We start from the raw sequence: 19474 nt of genomic DNA, 5'->3' as shown, positions 1-19474 counted from the left end.
GTTTCTGTGTGATTGGGTTGGGCTTTTGGCCTACTAAGTTTTAAGGTGTTGGGCTGTTGGCTATGATTGTTCTTCCTTTTTGGGTAAATCGAGGTGTCCACCAATGACAACACTGATTAATCTATCCTATTTTATGGCCGTTTGTATGAAGAATTACACGACTAATCAATAAGTTTGCTCCATTTCCATAGGCAGGTGTTGGCTATGATCGTAGAAGTTCAACAAAATCTCCATACATTGCTTGTATCTGGTGTTCCGAGTGTTCAAAAGAGGTTTTTGCAGTTTATATACAAATATATATATAGCAAAATGAATGTTTTCAGTAATTAGTTTAACTTCTACGAGTCATGTTTTAGGATGAGATGGGTCTCAACAATAAAGAAATAATTAAAATTAGTGGAAAGCTGATGTGATAGAGTCTTAAGAGCAGGTACAATAGAAGAACTTTATATAAAGTTATTTCTTTGCCACATCATATTTTGACAATCTCAATAATCTTAATTTTTTTTGTCACAATGTAAAATACTTTAAATAAAGTTCTTCTTTAATCCATAATTAATTGATAATGTAATTAATTATTTAATTTTTCATTGGAACTCACAATTTGTTCTTGTTTTTTGAAAGAACTTGGTTTTTATTTTCAAACCAAGTTTGTTAGTTTAATAACAAACTTTTGCTTGCAATGGGACAAATTTTATTTTAAAGTTTGATTTTGACAAACCCAATAAAAAAACTCTCCATTGCTATTGCTATAAGACTTGAGATAGTCTAACTGATAATCTCACCTTAGGTTAGATAGTAGTTAACCTTTTGATAACAAACTTTTACTTGCAACGGAACAAGGATCTCACCCACAATACGACGGTCTCAGCGGTATAAAGAACTCCGAATCCGACGACTCTAGCCCTTGGATTTGATAGCAATGCGAGAGAAGGATCTTACGTTGTTTTGTTTTTTCTTGTAAAATGGTTAGAATAAAGTAAAAAGGTAAAAGAAACTGACGAAAATGTTTATATAACCTTTTCACGCGTTGCTACCAAACCCGACAAAAACCCATATAAACCAACTTACTCGATCGAGTAACTGAGGTGCTCGATCGAGTAACTGAGGTACTTGATCGAGTACTACCTACTCGATCGAGTATCCATCAGGCAGAACACTCTCCAAAACGTAAAACTAACTTACTCGACAGAGTAAGCCTTACTCGATAGAGTACCCAACAGCTCATAAATCCGTAGTATTATAACATGACCCATGTTTTTTTTTTTTTTTTGACTCATAACTGACATGACCCAAAATGACCCGATTCGAAACCACGTAACCAGAGAATAACCGACAACAGATAACTATAATTGAACAAAAAAGATTTGAAATCACTAATTTAAAAGCACACATAATATTTCGGGTAATCACTAATTTAAAAGACACATAATATTTCGGGTAATCACTAACCAAAAAATAACCCAAACCCTAAATAACTTGACTCGCAAATAACCCAACCAACATATTCAAAAACCGAAGTAACCCGTAACCCGAACTAGCCCTATAATATGACACTTGAGTGACCCGTTTGGCAGTAGCCTTCCCCCTTCTTTCATTTTCCTTCTCAGTCATTATCTACTCTCATTATTACTCTCCTGATTTGGGAATCTCGAAAATCTTGTGATTACTGGGTATGATTATTACTTTCGTTTCATTTTTTCACTGCTTACTGAAGCTCTGCTCTCACTGTTTATTTATTACTGTACTGATTTATTGCTTTGTTTTGGGTATTCTATTTATGATTAAGCTCTATTTTATTACCTTTTATGAAAATGATTGTGGGTTTATTTGAATTTTTTTAGATTGCAATTATTTTTTTATTCTCGTCAAATATATTTGTTCATTTTATATGAATTATGGATGTTAAGTGTGTGATTTTATCCATTTTGTTGATTGTTGTTGTCTTGATGTTGACTAGTTTGTCTAGTGGCCGATCCATAAATTTTTCTGTATGCCTCCGTTTGATCATTTTTTTTACGGGCTATAACTCATGGTAGCGAGTTCTGAAAGCGGCCATTTTCTTTACATAACAAGTACGGAGAATAAATTTTTTGGCCTCAAAATTGGATAAAATACACAAAAGATTTAATTTTCGGGTTTCTCGAATTCTCGAGACCCCTGATGCTTAGTTGCTTACACTTGCATTCACCATTGGTTTCGCTCATGAAGTTTCCAGGTGGTGTTATGACTTGTGTTTTTAACTTTGCACTCCCTCCGTCCCAGTCATTTGTTTCTGACCACCCAAGTAAAAGCACTGTGATATTGGGTAAACCATTGTTTGATGTTTCATTGCTTATTGTGAGAAAGTAGTTATCTGTGTGTGGTAGCTGAACAATGTATTGAAGGTAACAATTTTAAGTTGTATTCTACAGTTCTGCATCTAGTGTGATAATCCGGTGAACAAGAGACGGAAAGGGAAGCAGATTAGGATGGTGGGAGAGAGAACGGGAGGCAGTAGTGGAAGCAGGAGGAAGATATCAGCAGCATCAGCCAGATCTCACACTCGCAGCCCGACTCCTTCTTCGTCCTTTTCAGGTCCTTTCTTTTGATCTTTTCCCTATACAACCTGGTTAGATTTATAGGGCGTTTTAGATTAGATTAGATTCGCCAGCTTTTCTTGATTGGCTGATGTACTCATTATCCTATAAATTATTATACAGCAGTTGGCCTCGTTTCAATCTGAATTCAATAGTTAACCTTGCTGATCAAATAAAAATAAAACGCTGAAGTTAAATTTTTCGTTGTTTGGTGTATGTGTGTGTGTGTGGTGGTGGTGGTGGGAGTAGCCATGGCTAACCGTCCTCGCTACGCCACTACTTTTAGTTAGCCTGTTGGTGATCCTTATATGTCAACCTTTCAAGTCAACTCCAATTAATAGTCAATTATGATACATCAGCACTAGTCACCTGATTACTATTAAAGATCGTTATCACTTGTTTGGTTCAAGAAGACCGAATGGAATGGAGTTTAATAATATGGGGGTATGGGGTTCTAAATCCATACTTAATGTTATTTGGTTTATATAAGTCTGTCTAAGGGGGGAATGAAGTTTGAAACCTAGCGGTAGGGTGGGTATGGGATTCCAAGTGGTTGGGGGTGAAGTTAGAATCTATTAGGTATCTAACTCCATTCCAAACACACCCGAACCAAACAACGGCAATCCATTCCAGTGTATTCTCTTATAATTTTCGATAACAGTCCTTGCCTTTGATCTGTAATCCATATCATCTCGTATTCTCGTTCTTGTGTTGACTGTGAAGTATATCAAAATAATCAGGTCTTTTTAGCAAACTTCTTCTAGTTAGCCTAGTTGGTCTGTCGGCATGGGCATATCAAGCTGCTCGCCCGCCGCCTCCCAAAATTTGTGGTTCTCCGCATGCTCCTCCCGTTACTGCACCAAGAATTAAGCTCAGTAATGGAAGGCATTTGGCTTACAAAGAGCATGGCGTCCCCAAAGACAGCGCTAAATTCAAGTTCGTGTTTGTCCATGGCTTTGATACCTGCCGCCATCATGCCGTTGTTGCCAACCTACTATCTCAGGTACAGGTCATTATTTGTTACTTGCCCACTCTGGCTATATTGTTGTACAGAGTATTATTTTGGTGCATCAATCTGATACTCTTCTCCTTTTCTAGGACATTTACCAAAGCTTGGGAATCTATATTGTGTCATTTGATAGGCCTGGGTATGGTGAAAGTGATCCAGATCCAAATCGGAAAGTAAAGAGCATTGCTTTAGATGTAGAAGAGCTAGCTGATCAATTGGGGCTTGGGGAAAAGTTTTATGTGATAGGCTTCTCAATGGGCGGACAGTGTTTATGGAGCTGCCTCAAGTATATTCCACACAGGTATTGATGAGATGTATCTTAGTTTTGTGCATTTTAAGCTAGAGTTTTTTTAGTGCTGTTGATCAAATAAATATCCTCTTTACGAGCTGAGTTCTGTAATGAATCTGTACACTGTTAGGCTAGCTGGAGCAACATTAATAGCCCCAGCCGTCAACTATTGGTGGCCTAGCTTCCCTTCTAATCTGTCTTCTGAAGCGTTCTCCAAATTGCTTACACGGGATATATGGTCGCTGCGTGTGGCACACTATTTGCCTTGGTTAACTTATTGGTGGAACACTCGAAAGTTTTTCCCTCCTTTTGGTGCAATTTCTCATATCCCTGACGTCTTGTCTCGCCATGACAAAGAAGTTCTTGAACAGTTTGGGGAAAGGGAAGATATGGTAAATCATTCTCTTAATTCTGACTTTAGCTTTCAAATTTGATTGTCTACCCGTAATTATTTTTTTATTGCTATTATAGTTGTAACTTCTCCCTTCGTTGAAAAACGTTAGAGTTCTTTGGCTGTGATTTGATGTGTCAAATGAGAACAAGGTTTACTAAGAGCACTAGTCTGTTCCTTCAGATTATTTGGATTTGACAGACTCCTTAATCCTTAACCCCTTTGATTGATGTCAAGAGGGCTTACCGATATCTTCTTTTACTCTCAACGAGCCTAGACTTTATTTTGTAGCTCAGTTCAATAAATGTAGAGGATACCTTTATTTTGAAACTTGCTATACCTCCTAACTTTTTTTTGGTATGATATATGACCAGAGCTGTTTTAATTGTCGCCTTGTCGGTGTCATATGTTTTTTGCCAATTGACATCATTCTAAGAGGGGGATGTGAATCAATCTGCCTGAACCTATTAGCTCAGAAAATGAGCATTTGAGTTTATTATGTGTTGGTGACATAATCCGTAGTGAGAATATTTTATTGATTATATTTTGCTCCGTTGTCTTCAGTTAAACAACACACCTTAATTAGAAACAGTTTACCCGCATCCAGTTTTGTGCAAGTGCCTGTAAGTAAGCTGTTTTCTGATTGTGGGTAATGTTTTTCGTGACTATTCGTCAGACTTCAGTGAGACAGCAAGGAGAATTTGAATCCCTCCACCGTGATTTGATTGTGGTCTTTGGCAAATGGGAATTTGATCCAACTGAATTGACGAATCCATTCCCAAACAGCGAAGGCAGTGTTCACATTTGGCAAGGCGATGAAGATATACTTGTACCAGCCATATTACAGCGTTATATAGCTGAAAAGCTCCCATGGATTCATTACCACGAAATACCAGGGGCTGGGCACATGTTCCCATATGCTAAGGGCATGAGTGATACCATCATTAAGGCGCAATTGTCCCTTTAGAATGAGCACAGTCATCTGAGCAGTTACTCTTTCTCCTTCCAGACAGACACATTGAGGTGATAAGTGATAACTGGAAGTTTACACTTTACATGCATTCACCAATCACCATGCAAGGCTATTGTTATGTCGTGTGGAAAAACACATCTCAAGTTATTCATCATACATTCATACTGATGGTAATTTTGTTTGTATAGGGAGGGCATTTCGGATCTTAAGGGGTGATGTCTACTCAACATACAATGTACCTCGAAGTGGTCTTCCTGAAATTTCTTCCAAGGCTTTGTTTGGAACAAAAATTACCTGACATGTAAACGACTCAGTAGTGTAGTCTTAATAGGAAATTGTACATTGTCGATATTGTATTTTGTGCATTCCTGCAAAAGATGATGTAATTTATATCTTCTGTGATCTCGGTTTCCTTCCCCGACCAGATGATCACGACTTGTATATGTCATATTATCATGGAGCTGAATGAGTCGAAAATCTTGCTTTCAAGTTATGTTGGGCCAAATTTCGGAACAATTGTTTTGTAATGTCATGCTCTCCTTCATTTCAATTATTATGACATAATCAATCGGGTGTAGAAATTCTTAGAAGACCGTTGAATAATTTTATGTTATCCTTTTTGCAATTTATGTTCTCATTAATGAGAGGTCTTCAACTTATTTTTAAAAATTATCTATTTTGAACCCAAAATTTATGATATTCCGTTTCTTGAATCGTGATGAAATACTATATTCGGTATTATCAATTCACCCTACAAAAGAATCGTGATGAAATACTATATTCGGTATTATCAATTCACCCTACAAAAGAAGCCGTAATAGAGTAATCCGTATTTGGAGACCTATAAGGCTACAAGCTAGGTAGCACGGACACTCCTCCTAACTAGCCGTCCCGTGTCCGACACCCGGACACCCGACACTCACCGGACACACGCCAAAAATGTTATAGTTTAGACGAGGAATAAATTGTCAAAAGAGATTGATTACAAGATTGGTTTGGGTGAGAAATGAGAATTAGTTATAGTTAAGGTCGAATTTTACCTTCACTTACCTAAATTTAGTATCAAATACATTACAAAAATAAAATCATACGTTATTTATAACCATAAAATATGTTTTTTTATTAAAATTAAATAGCGTGTCCCGTGTCCTAAATTTCATGGGATGCCGTATCACGTGTTCGTGTCGTGTCCGTGTCCGTTTTGGTGCTACCTAGGCTGCAAGTAAAGCCGACAAACAATAACACAAACTGAAAAAACAACACTAATACGACACAATCAACACGTTTGAGTTGAGGTAAAATGACCTATTTACGTAAGTGGGTGAATACAAGCAAATCATGAAATTTAATTGAGTCGAGTTTCGGCTGAGCTGTCGGAACACGAACCCGATATGAATTACCTATTTAAATTCATCTTTAAATATTTTGATCCATCATCACATAAATATATTATATATACACTTTTCAAATGTTGACTTGACACAAAAACCTAGTACGAACCTGACACAAAATTAACGGGTTTGAATTGAGACTTGATGACACATTTATATTTAAGGCCTACACAAATATAGCACAAAATTTATTTGGGTTAAATAGTTCGTAACTCATTTACACGTGTTATAAATACGAATCAAACATGACCCGAACATGCGTTATTGCTTGATGATTCCAAGTAGATTTACAATTTAGTGCAACTCCAATACTCGTATTCAAAGTGTTTTGTCGATCAATTTAGTAGAGTTGCATCAAGTTGTTGTATTGTTGATTAATTGACTTGAAGTCTGGAACCCCCATCTCAATTCTTAAACCCTTCATTTCATAAACCAACACCAACGCTCCCCACCCGTACGGTACCCCAGAATTGACCCAAAAAGGTAAGAACCCTAATTTTCGACCATCATTTTTTTGTATGTAATTAGTTTTGTCGATTTAATTTTTGTTATTAGGGTTTTGTTTTATACTATTATCTTGTTATAACATCAATGAAGATGGTTTGTTGGCTGCTTTTTCTAGGTTAATTTACTTATTCAAGTACCTAATTTCTGATTGTTTTAGTTAGGTAGAACACTCTTCATATGAAGAGGTCCACTAAATTAGCTGTAGTTTTGATGTGAATGGAATGGTTAGGCTGCCTTGAGATTAAAATGGGTTATATGTATTTTCAGTAAGCGACGTGATAGAATTCGCTTTTAACGATTTGCGATTTGTAGGGCATCCGAGCTAATCCGGTAACCCTGGTTTGATGTATATATTGCAAACAAGATTATTTTTGGTCAGCTGTCAACTGCTTTGATTAAATAGATTATGTGTTAAACCTATATATGGAGTTGAAGAAATTTAACAGGATTTTCTCTTTGTTTCTTAGTGGGCTGCCTATGGTTTAGTTTGTCTTATTTCGTGAATTCACCGCGAAACACAAGGAGGATGTGACACTGTGACCTCCCTTTTCTACTTGAAAAATGGAGGATTGGAGGGGGTTATTATACTAGAACACAATGGTTGGGCTGCTTTGCTGATTAGAAATGTGCTTCATAGTGGATTTGGATGCAAGCTCATGATCATTATCATGAGAATTGAGCATTGTAGTTAGTATTGAAGCGATCGTGTGAATGCTTGTGTAGGGTGGGTTTTACTTATAGACGTAATAATAATCCGAGGAATAATAATAAGAGCAAAAGGTCTTTTATTTATCAGAAAAGGCACTCAAAAGTAATTGATAAATATTTTCACAAGTGTAGTTGTGGAACACAAATACTTGTGCAAAGCGGTTTTTCAACAATGATTAAGTAAAACTGCCTTACACAGCTATTTGTATTGACATGGACAAATAGTAATGAAGATTACGTGGCGATTAAAGTAGTAGTTATGAAATAAAGAAGTTACGTACTTTTTTAATTATAGTAGTAGTTATGAAATAAAGCGGTGTATGTACTCACGTTTTTTTCCTTGATTCTCAGTCATATGTTTTTCGAGTACTTTGTCCACTGGGCCTGTGGTTTTGATACTTCACACCGTTAAATACATTTTTGATTATTCTAGTTCAATGAGGGTGAGTGCTTTGGCTTTGTTTTCTACAAATATTTTAGTGCCCCTACATGAACCAATTAATGTTACAGGGTACTCCATTTCTTTCGTTTTTCACTGAACTATGCCAAGCCATTTACCTGCTTTCAGTCTGAACTATGCATTTACCTGCTTTCAGTCTGAACTATGCATGGTTTTTACTGCAGTCAGTCTATCTTTCTTCTAATTAGCGAGTTACAAGTTGCTTTTATATGTGATGACACTGTTAGTTATCTCTCAATAATGAAGGTGGAAGTGAGCTGATTATAAACGGGTCTGAATTAGAGTTCCTTTCTATCTCTTATGCCTCTTGTGAATATTCTTATTGGAATTGAACGAAATACCACCATTCTACTTTTTCTTATCATACCTCTAGGCTCTAGTGTAGTCAATTTCGTATACGTCGCTTCACAACCGTCTCAGAAAGCTTATAACAACTGCCACACAAGTGTAAATTCTACTAGTGGAAAAATAACAAGTGACTGAGATTTTAAAATGGAATAGATAAACAAATGAAAGGGTATTACTCCGTCGGACTCCACCGCAAAATCCCCCTCACCACCATGACTTGAATGTGGTGGTGAAAAATTGTGTTGAAGACAAGTGGTTAATTTGTATATTGTATCTCCAATTCTTGGCAGGTCTTACCAAGTTCCAAAAGCCAAACATGGTGAGTGGGTTGATAAATGCGAACCCGACAGTCTATGAGAAGAAAGAGCGCAGATCTCGTCCTCAACAACCCGACTTAGTTGATGAGTACACTGCCGAACCCATTGACGAGCTTGAGATTTTTGATATCCTTTTCCGTTGTTCTTTGATATAGTGGTGTTCTTGTTATTTATCTTTAGTTTGCTGTAGTGGGGTCATTAAGTTTACTTGATTTGATGGTTTTGACTTTTGAGCCTGAAAAAGTGGAGAAATACTTGTGTCCACCGGGAGGACGTCCTCCTTACACTCAAAGGAGGAGGATTCAAATCCTCCTCCTTTGAGTGTAAGGAGGATGTCCTCCCAGAGGACATAAGTATTTTCCGAAAAAGTGTGTTTTTTGTTTAGTTGGGTGCTTAGTCGATTACTGTCTATGACATCTGCTAGTATATTGAATTTGGGATCGTTCGTACCTCTCGGGTTATATTCATTATTCAAGGACAATCGCGGCCAAAATTTGTTCACTGAGATACAAGTTTTTTGTTTCAAAATAAAATTACTGCACATATTCCATGGAACATAAATATTTTGGCATCTAAAAATCTACGTTTAACTATGATATTTTTGTTTTGTTTTGTTTTGTCTGGTCGCTTAATGTAATAATGTTTGTTTCATTAGCTGTGATATCCTTTTGGCATCTGAAGTTAATCTAGCTTCCAATAACAACTTTACTTTTGTGCCTCAATGACTCCAACCTGTGGCGAGGTAAAGAGGTTCGGATGTACACATCCTTGTCCCCGCGTTTTTAACATGGCGGAGTTATTTTCGCGTTTTTAACATGGCAAAGTTATTTTCAGACGACCCGTAACGAAAATTGGATCATGAAATGCATTGACACTCTCCCACTAACTCAATAAAAGAAGCATAGTGTGTTAAGTGGGCCATTTTGCTTTATTCTATCATACAAGAAGATGATCTAGCTTCAAATTTGTGATTTATGTGGCTTGAATTCATGTCTTTGTTTACTCCCATTAAGGATGTTTCTAATGTCTTTTTTTTTTTTTGGAGTTTGTTTCTAGAATTTATTGATTGTATAATATACTATACTATAGTTGATGAAAATATGGTTAGAGGAAGTATGGCAGGACACTTGATAAAAATGGGAATTCTCCAATATCCAATTGTGCAGTTTAAACGAGCTCTTTCATTTATTTGTGTGAGTAAAGTAATGGTTAGGAAGTTATTGTTCTTTAAGGCTGATACGGAAGGCTCACAGAATAAGTAAGGATTTATAATAATGGCGAGGGAGTTTGTTTCCTTAACTTTTCTTACATCATATTAGAGACATAAAAGATCCTGAGCATCCTTATTCTCTAGAAGAGCTGAAAGTGGTGACAGAAGATTCTGTTGAAGTAGATGACAAGCGTAGTCATGTTAGGTAAGGTTATACTACATTTATATATGGCTCTTCACGTCCTGCTTGAGCTCGCTTTCTTAGCGATCGGCGAAAATTGAGCTTTACACGTAACTGTTATCGCAGAGTAACGTTCACGCCAACAGTTGAACATTGTAGTATGGCAACAGTCATTGGCTTATGCTTAAGGGTGAAACTCTTGCGGAGCTTGCCTTCACGCTACAAGGTTTGGACTTTGGACTCTATATCATTAGACTGTTAAATTTTGTTGGATAATTTGCTTAAGATGGTGGGTGCAATTTAGTTGTTAAGCCTGAAAGCTTTTTAGATCATTCATATACCAAATTTTTATATTAACAGTTATCATGGCAATGATTGGAAGTTTGGAACTATCTTTAGTGTGTCAGACAGCTTTTTCCCTTGGCTGGCTATTTCTTTTTATCGGGTGCATAGTTCTCTGAATGGTGAAACTGACGTAACTGTCCATTCTATCTAATTTACATGTACAACTTTGTTCATATATTAAGAGTTATTCTATCAATAGGTCAACAGCTGAATGATTTTAGTAGGTTCTCCAGTGAAGTTTATACATGGTTATTTGAGTTGGGTTTAGGATTGAGTTCCTACTTCTCAGGCCTTTATCAGTTTAACATCCTTTAGAACTTAACTATATGTTTTGTCACCCTCGGCCTCTCGCTTTCCCGTTTCCACCTTTTATTTGCATTGTTCCTTATGACGGTTAATGTAGGCTGACCCCAAATTTATTTTGGAACTTAGGCGCCTTCATTTTTTAGATTTAGGTTTTAACTCTTTGATAATAAGTTGGGTTAAAGTCGGCAGAATCCCAAATCTTTCCAATCTGAACAAAACCTAATTTAACACGGTGTATATACCAGCGGCTGCAAACAACATATGAAATGTGTGGAATTTTGACGACTTTAAACTGTGCCATGTCAGTTAAGTGTCAATTGTAGTATCAAAATCTTGACTTTTATGCTTTCCTACTGGTAGTTATTTTATGACAAAAGACAATATGACTCTACATGTTTTTTGAATGTTCTACGGTTCTACTCTATCTTATAGACTGAACTTCTCACTTTCCTTTTCTGGATATCTCATATTAAACTTCCTCTCCATTTTTGGAGCAACCCTTGCTTGCACAAGACCAGATTGTTCTAGTAAGACAACTTGTAGGTGGAGTTACAACAAAGCAACCTACCCATTTTGTAAAGTTTACATCTTACTTGCATATTAGGAAATTTATTTATAGTGAGATGGAGGGAGGAAGTTTGAGCTTGGCCGTTTGGGGAGTGATTTCAGGCTGAATTACTTGTGCTGCGCTGCAGTATACTTTGTTTTGCTAGGATTGCAACTTGTAATGATCATAAATGTTTCACTGTCTTGTTAATTACCAGGTGGATATCAGAGTAGCGCCAGGAACCCATGCTACTGAGGCGGCAGGTAATTAACAGAGCCTTTTTGAACTTCTAATTGAAGGTCAGCGTTATTATCAAAATGAGTATGGGTTGAAACTAGTATTTTGTCAAAAACGGGCCACATAGTCTTTCCCCCCTTAAAAGCGGAGCATCTTTGCCGGAATCTGAATTATCTGAATTGCTTAGCAAAGATGCTTGTAAACGTTTGGTTGATGAATGTAAATCGCCCAAGTCACTCGACAATATTTTCATGTATAGTGCTCTTTTTATTTGGTTTGAGGGAATTTATTAGAATAGTTACTTTGCTAAGTCAATTTATTCTCCGTGGACTCATCTACTCTGACAGTTTTGAGCGTTTCTTTCAAATATTGGGAGTCTATGACCGGTGCTGGCTTCTGAGATGGTTGTGCCGTGATGCCATCATTTCTCATTAGTTGCATGCCGTATGTTCCTATACTAATGGTACTATTTGGATTGCTTATGCACACATTCCATTATTCTGTTGTTGCAGTTAATAAACAGTTGAATGACAAAGAGCGTGTGGCAGCCGCTTTAGAAAATCCGAACCTAGTTGATATGGTTGACGAGTGTCTAGCTCCGTCCTTTGCTTGAACCTCCCTGCTGCTCTACGCAATTTGGTTTTCATTGTGTGTAACTCTTTGATGAAGGTGTGTAGCTCTATAGGTGGGCATATAGATTAGTTCTTTTTGCCAATTCAGTTTAACTGAAAATTATTGTACCAGTATGTAAATATTGAGGTGACAATTTTGATGCATGAAAGCATGAGAAGTTGATGGGAAAATAATATAGCAGTATAATACTATAATGTGTGAATTTACTGTGCTAGCAAACTCCCAAGTCGTTTCTTTAAGAAATCTGCATCAACTACTTGCCGTTTCATGTTAAAAATATCTTGCTTTTTGTCTAAGGCTTGTACTAGTCATAAAGGGTTTTACTCGAGACGTAACGCGTCGCGTGTGTAAATTTCTTTAGAGACTGTTGTTACTCCTGAGCCTCTTTAAACACGTGATGTGTATGGATCCGAAATAGGTTGTTGCATTTTAAAGCTAATGAGACTAATTTTTTAGACGGATATACCTGTCTATAATAAGACTAATTGAATTGGCAATAGAAGAAGTACCTCCTTCCAAAAAAATTTTGGTCCGTTTTTCTTAAGATCATTGCTTTTGGTCTGAAATAAGACGGGTAACATGTCATCATTTTACAATAAAATGTTATTTTTTGATAACATGTTATCATTATTGTTCACATCATTTTCAGAGTAAAAAATGACACCTCTAGTCATAATATTTTGGGAATTAATTGCTTACATTTTCTTAAAAAATGGCAACATTTTATCCGTCTGACAAATAAGACCAAAAGTGTCCGTCTGAAACAAGAATTTGTGAAAAAAAATTAGTTTTAAGGGGCATGAATTTTGGTTGGTGAGTGGGCTGCCACCCAACATGCCTATCATTTTTGCAATTAATAAGATCCACCAAAATTAAGCCTCTCAACAACCAAAATTTAAACCTACCAAAGTTAAAAGAAAGGGAGCAAGTACTTTTTAAAATTCATTTTCTTGTTAGCCATATTAACAAAACAAACACAATATTTGGGTTTGAAAAAGATCAATTTGGACGTAAATTACTAAATTGTAAGTATTCGCCAATTTAGTTCATACTCTTGTCATTTAAAAAGTAAAGGATGAATTCTAAAATTTCCAAATGGTCCTGTACGATCTGATACAATCCATCCAAAATTACTAACCACATTGGATTGGATGTCAGCCATCCCTACTCATCTGAGGCAACATCTTTTGTTTTGTTTTGTTCAAAAAACATTCCCTTTCACGTTCTCCTCACTCCTCTCGTCTTGTCTTTAACTCTCTTGTTTTTGGAAATCCCCAATTCTACTCCTTTCACCTAATTACTATTACTGGGTATGTTTTACTTTCATCCAATTGGCTTCATTATTTTTGATCGTTTACTCAACTTCTGCTGTCAATGTGTTCTTAATTCCTTATTACTGCCATGTTAATATGTTATGGTTGTGATGTGAACCCTCCGTACTCCGTTCCAATCATTTGTTTACATTTGTAATAGTTAAAGCAAATGACCGAGACGTAGGGAGTATCTGTCTGTTTATATTGTTGATCAGAGGTAGGTAGATAATTAGGTGAGTTTTTGAAAGTTAGGCTGAGAATGTTCTGATTTGACTTTTAATGACATGTTTGAGAACCCGAAATTTGACTTAATTTTGTGATTGACCGAAATTTGACTTGTAGAATAGTTCATTTTTATTTAGGATCTTTAATTAAATAAGTTTTCTAGTATTACTTTTTTTATATTTTAAATTTATGCACACTACTTGTATTTTATCAAAAAAATACATATTGTTGACAACTTGGTCTCCCCCGAGTGGTTGGGTTGAATGTTGGACTGAAAGACTTATGGTTGTGTGGATGTTTTCGACTTTGGCTCATGAAGATTCTTAAATGTATGTAGATTGACTCTATTGTCGTTTGTGTCAAATAACCCATTGTTTGTTGCTTCATTGCTTAATTTGAGAAAAAAAAAAAGATGTTTATGTGGTAGCTGGGAGCCTGTGACAATGTATAGAAGGTGAGAATTTTAGAAAGTGTGCATTGTATTCTACTTTCAGTGCGACAAAGAGAGAGGGATAGGAAGTAAGGTTAGTATGGCGGGAGAGCGAAGTGGAACCAGAAGGAAGGTATCTGCAGCATCAGCCAGATCCCACACTCGCACCTCAACTCCCTCTTCGTCCTCAGGTTTTTTCTTTTCTGTTTTAATTAATAAGTTAGCACATTCCCCCCACGGAACATCCTGTTAAACAGCTTATAGGCGTATTAGATTAGATTTAACAGTTTCTGTTTCCTTTGCTTCTATTTTTCACCATTCTCAATTGATTAGGTTGATTGGTCAGGCACGTGTACTCACATTCATAGACAGCGTCACTCTTGTCAAATCAATCTCAAGTAAATTATTAGCCTTGTTTAATCATAAACGATTCAATATCATTTATCTGTTGACCAGAAAGTATTTTCAAAATCACAAGGTTGGTTCTTTTCGTCACCCCCGGAGACGGGATTCCAAGTATAGGGTTAGAACATATCAACATACATCAAGAATCGTGGGGTGGGTGAAATTGTTTCATAATAAAATACCTTAGAAGAGGAATCATAAAAACAATACTAAAACAATCATATTTTTCATTGCGTCGGGGGCTGTATCCCTAGCTAACCGCCCTCCCCCCGCCACTGCTTTTAGTTGGCCTTGGTGGTGACCCTTCTATGTCAACCTTTCAAGCCAAACTCCGGAGATTAATCAGATTCAGTAGCCTGTACCATTCGCTCATGCTGCTCAACTCCGATTGATGTGTCATTAATCAAAACTTTTTTTTTTTTTTTTGATGACGAGAGGGTTGAATCCCCCCGGGCCCATGCATTCCCGCACCACCACATGGACCATGTAAGCCACCCCCTTCGCCCCAGCTCGTAGTCGAACCCGAGACCTTTCAACTCCTGCATTCCTGCAAGCTTCAAGGTTTAACCCGGCTACCATTGGACTAACACCACTTGGTTCATAACTTAGTCTGGACTAATTAAAACTTAGTCTTTTTTTTTTTTTTTTGATAAGGAAAGGAAACTAGGTTAATCGAAATTAACCTATCACATCCTCGCGGATGAAAGCGGTAAAAGAAAGAAAAGGACTTTCAAATTACCAAAGAAATCAGGGGAACCAAGGGCAAAACTGACGAAAACCGCGCTATACTCGATACAATGGGATGTATCCACCTTCCCTCAAACTCAACAACATCACACATAAGTACATAACAGTGGTTTTCAATTGAAAAAAAGCATCATAACACATAACACTGGTTTTAAATTGAAAAAAGCATCATAACACTGGTTTTTAATTGAAAAAAGCAAGCAGAAAGAAATTACTTAACAATCAAAGAGTTGTGAGAAAAAAGACAAGAAAAAACCAAATAAAAGCCTTATCTTTGTAAAGATCCTTTCTCTCCCACTGTTCCAATCCTACTTAACTGACGATCCTCTTCGATCTCGTCTGAGTTTTCGATCTGACCGGAATCATAGGTCTCAGTCCATTCCCATAAAAACTCTAAACACTCGTTAACATTACTTTACTATTATCAATATATGATAATAAAATTCAAAGAAAAGTCTGAGATACTTCAAGACTTCTTGATTTAAACCTTAATTCTTAAGATGTAACCCATATTCGTTCATGCGTTGACTTAAACCTTAATTAAAACTTAGTCTGGACTAATTATTTCATAACTTATTATCAATCTCTAGCTACTTGAAAACAATATCTGACAATTATTTTATTCTATTCTCCATATAATTTTCGATAACCTACCTTGTCTTTGATCTGTAACCCATATCTGGTTCATGCGTTGACTGTGAAGTTTATCAAAATCAACAGGCCTTTCCAGCAAACTCCTTCTAGTTGGCCTAGTTGGTCTGTTGGCATGGTCATATCAAGCTGCTCGCCCGCCGCCTCCGAAAATTTGCGGTTCTCCGCATGCCCCTCCCGTTACTGCACCAAGAATTAAGCTCTCTGATGGAAGGCATTTGGCTTACAAAGAGCATGGCGTCCCCAAAGACAGCGCTAAATTCAAATTTGTCTATATCCATGGCTTTGATTCTTGCCGTCAACATGCCATTGTTGCCAACCTACTCTCTCCGGTATGAGTCAATATTTGTTGTCTTGCTCGTTCTGTCTCCATGGCTGTATTATCTTGTTACTTCATTCTGATACGCCTCCTTTTCTAGGACACATACCAAAGCTTGGGAATCTACATTGTGTCATTTGATCGCCCTGGGTATGGTGAAAGTGATCCAGATCCAAATCGGACAGTTAGGAGCATCGCTTTAGATGTAGAAGAGTTTGCCGATAGATTGGGTCTTGGTGACAGGTTTTATCTCATAGGCTTCTCATTGGGGGGACAGGGTGTATGGAGCTGCTTAAAATATATTCCGCATAGGTATTGGTGTATTTTAATTTTGTGAATCTTAACCTAGAGTTTGAAGTGGTGTTAATCAAATATATTTCTTCTTTTTTAACTGACTTTTATTATTGTATTTGTACTCTGTTAGGCTAGCTGGAGCAACATTAATAGCCCCAGTCATCAACTATTGGTGGCCTAGCTTCCCATCTAACCTGTCTTCTGAAGCGTTCTCCAAACAGCTTCAGCGGGATGTATGGTCGCTACGTGTGGCACACTATCTGCCATGGCTAACTTATTGGTGGAACACTCAAAAGTTCTTCCCTTCTTTAAGTGTGATTGCTCAGATTCCCGAGATATTGTCTCGCCATGACAAAGAAGTTCTTGGACAGTACGGGAAAAAGGAAGACGTGGTAAGACATCTACTCCGTATTTACTTCTGGAATTTACTTTAAAATTTGATTACCCACCTCTAATTATTTGTAGAATTGGGGGTGAGTTGCTAATATAGTTGTAATTTCTCTCTTGGGAAACGTTTATTTAGTTCACTTGGCGTTCCTTCAAATTGTTTCGATTTGGTAGACCCCGTAACTCCTTATGTGATGGTAACAGTTACCGACATCTTCTCATACTCTCACGAAGCTTAAACTTTATGTAACGCATTTCAATAAATGTAAGGGTCATCATTATTCATTAATTTGAAACTTGCTATACCCGCAAATTTGTTGGTATGATACATAACACAATATGCTTTAGTGGTCAGTATCATATGCTTTTGCGATTGGCATCACCCTAAGAAGAGGGGAGAGGGATCTCCGCCTTAACTTATTATCTTAGAAAATGAACATATGAAACTTATGGGTCTATTATGTGCTAATGACATAATCCACGATGAGAAGATGTTCTTAATTAACTTCTGCATCATTGTCTTCAGTTGAAACAGCATACCCAATCCCTGTGCTGTGATCAGCATCTTTATTTGTAGCTGTGAGCACTCTGTTTACTGATTGTTTTTCGTGCCTATTCACCAGTCTTCTGTGAGACAGCAAGGAGAATTTGAATCCCTCCACCGTGATTTGATCGTGGGCTTTGGAAAATGGGAATTTGATCCACCTGAATTGACGAATCCATTCCCAAACAATGAAGGGAGTGTTCACCTTTGGCAAGGTGATGAAGATATACTTGTACCAGTCACATTACAGCGTTATATAGCTGAAAAGCTCCCATGGATTCACTACCATGAAATACCAGGGGGTGGACACATGTTCCCATATGGTAAGGGCATGAGTGAGACCATCATCAAGGCGCAATTGCCCCTCTAGAATGAAATCAATCATCTGAATTACAGGAGGTACTCTTTCTACTTCTAAACACATCGGCTGACTTTACATGCACCATGCAGGCTTATTGTAATGTCGCTTAGATACGGGCATTTTTACAGTACCCGTCATTCTTAATTTTGGTTTGGATTGAACATCACATCTTAATTAGTGTCTTGAGCTGTATTATTGATTGATTGCGCATTATTGCCCTCCATCACTGTATTTTGAGTACATGATTAACATAGAATATACTTTCATTTTACTTTGGAACAGAAAAAATGTTCAATTGCTTTTCCTGTAGTTTATTCAACACAAAGGCTTTGTCTTGTTTGGAACGACAACGGAAATGAGCACCTGTTTTGAGATACCTAGTTGCCTACTCTAGAATCTAGTTACAGATAAAATGAAAGTATATTCTTTGTTAGCAAAAGGAACGCCATTCTATGATGATAAGGTCACAAGCGTTTGTATGATTTACGAACGTTTTTGTCCCGGGACACTTAAATCCTTAAAACCGTGTACGTGTAGACAATTAAATTTGAGCCGTTTAGGAGGTCGTACCGGGTCATGTTTCTTTTCCTCCCAGTTTTCTCACCACGTTTCTCGGGTCGTTTCATGAGTTACCGTATTCGATTTCCGCCCTAACTAACAAGTTATCATCTATATTTAAGGAGTACTCGATTTTCATCACACGCTAGTTTATCGCATACCGACTCACTCAAATGTCCTCTTTAATGTCCTCTTTTTTTTCTCAAAATTTGTGTGACTGCTTTATCTGACTGAGGAACCATCTGTAAGATTTACGGACATTTTTGTTCCGGGACCTTAAAATCCCTAAAACAGTGTATTATACACTTAAATTTGAGCTGTTTAGGAGGTCGTATCGGGTCATGTTTCTTTTCCTCCCAGGTTTTCTATCACGTGTCAGGGTCGCTTCATGAGTTACCGTATTCGATTTTAAGCCCTAAATAAGAATTATTCATCTATTTTTAAGGAATACCCGATTTTTGTCCGAGACTCGTTTATCGCGTACCGACATCCTCAAATGTCCTCTGTTGCTTCTTAAAAATTGTGTGGCTACTTTATCTGACCCGAGAATCCATCCGTATGATTTTCGGACATTTTTGTTCCGCGACTCTGAAATCCCGAAAACCGTGTATTATACACTTAAATTTGAGCTGTTTGGGAGGTCATATCAGGTCCCGTTTCTTTTTCTCCCAGTTTTTTTTACCGCGTGTCAGGGGTCGCTTCATGAGTTACCGTATTCGATTTTCAACCCTACATAAGAAGTATTCATTTATTTTTAAGGGGTACCTGATTTTCGCCAGACATTTGGGGGTGCCGGTATGCAATAAACC

General features: G+C 37.2%; 3 protein-coding genes across 5 annotated transcripts; all 3 read left to right on the top strand.

The window, feature by feature from the left end:
* Window positions 1-1566: 1566 nt before the first annotated feature.
* On the top strand, window positions 1567-5528 carry LOC141622099 (uncharacterized). 3 transcript variants are annotated; one of them, XM_074438151.1, is made up of 7 exons: window positions 1567-1673; window positions 2415-2577; window positions 3320-3582; window positions 3678-3889; window positions 4008-4269; window positions 4945-5291; window positions 5430-5528. In XM_074438151.1, the coding sequence occupies exons 2-6, from the start codon at window positions 2472-2474 to the stop codon at window positions 5233-5235; spliced, it is 1134 nt and encodes a 377-aa protein (XP_074294252.1). In that variant the 5' UTR covers window positions 1567-1673; window positions 2415-2471; the 3' UTR covers window positions 5236-5291; window positions 5430-5528. The 3 variants fall into 3 exon arrangements, with proteins under 3 accessions (XP_074294252.1, XP_074294251.1, XP_074294250.1); XM_074438150.1 differs by lacking the exon at window positions 1567-1673 and adding an exon at window positions 1696-1769; XM_074438149.1 differs by lacking the exon at window positions 1567-1673 and adding an exon at window positions 2186-2308.
* A 1380-nt stretch (window positions 5529-6908) lies between these two features.
* On the top strand, window positions 6909-12724 carry LOC141622103 (protein AE7-like). Its single transcript, XM_074438154.1, has 6 exons — window positions 6909-7115; window positions 8946-9100; window positions 10284-10387; window positions 10490-10589; window positions 11779-11824; window positions 12311-12724. Exons 2-6 carry the CDS (start codon window positions 8972-8974, stop codon window positions 12409-12411), a joined length of 480 nt encoding a protein of 159 aa, XP_074294255.1. The 5' UTR covers window positions 6909-7115; window positions 8946-8971; the 3' UTR covers window positions 12412-12724.
* Window positions 12725-13340: 616 nt separating this feature from the next.
* Window positions 13341-18333, top strand: LOC141622101 (uncharacterized). Its single transcript, XM_074438152.1, has 6 exons — window positions 13341-13741; window positions 14464-14590; window positions 16272-16534; window positions 16622-16833; window positions 16946-17207; window positions 17826-18333. The coding sequence occupies exons 2-6, from the start codon at window positions 14500-14502 to the stop codon at window positions 18114-18116; spliced, it is 1119 nt and encodes a 372-aa protein (XP_074294253.1). The 5' UTR covers window positions 13341-13741; window positions 14464-14499; the 3' UTR covers window positions 18117-18333.
* Window positions 18334-19474: the final 1141 nt, after the last annotated feature.

This window comes from Silene latifolia, chromosome X (assembly GCF_048544455.1).
Source record: "Silene latifolia isolate original U9 population chromosome X, ASM4854445v1, whole genome shotgun sequence".
Taxonomy (NCBI): domain Eukaryota; kingdom Viridiplantae; phylum Streptophyta; class Magnoliopsida; order Caryophyllales; family Caryophyllaceae; genus Silene; species Silene latifolia.
This window is presented reverse-complemented; position numbering and strand designations above follow the sequence as displayed.

Bases quoted from the DNA above. Each gene is read 5' to 3' on its own strand.
- LOC141622103 (XM_074438154.1), top strand. From the start codon at position 8,972: ATGGTGAGTGGGTTGATAAATGCGAACCCGACAGTCTATGAGAAGAAA. The intron at 10,388-10,489 runs GTAAGGTTATAC...CTGTTATCGCAG, and splicing joins GACAAGCGTAGTCATGTTAG to AGTAACGTTCACGCCAACAG. The intron at 10,590-11,778 runs GTTTGGACTTTG...GTTAATTACCAG, and splicing joins GCTTGCCTTCACGCTACAAG to GTGGATATCAGAGTAGCGCC.
- LOC141622099 (XM_074438151.1), top strand. From the start codon at position 2,472: ATGGTGGGAGAGAGAACGGGAGGCAGTAGTGGAAGCAGGAGGAAGATA. The intron at 2,578-3,319 runs GTCCTTTCTTTT...CAAAATAATCAG, and splicing joins TCCTTCTTCGTCCTTTTCAG to GTCTTTTTAGCAAACTTCTT. The intron at 3,890-4,007 runs GTATTGATGAGA...GTACACTGTTAG, and splicing joins CTCAAGTATATTCCACACAG to GCTAGCTGGAGCAACATTAA.
- LOC141622101 (XM_074438152.1), top strand. From the start codon at position 14,500: ATGGCGGGAGAGCGAAGTGGAACCAGAAGGAAGGTATCTGCAGCATCA. The intron at 16,535-16,621 runs GTATGAGTCAAT...CTCCTTTTCTAG, and splicing joins TTGCCAACCTACTCTCTCCG to GACACATACCAAAGCTTGGG. The intron at 17,208-17,825 runs GTAAGACATCTA...CCTATTCACCAG, and splicing joins ACGGGAAAAAGGAAGACGTG to TCTTCTGTGAGACAGCAAGG.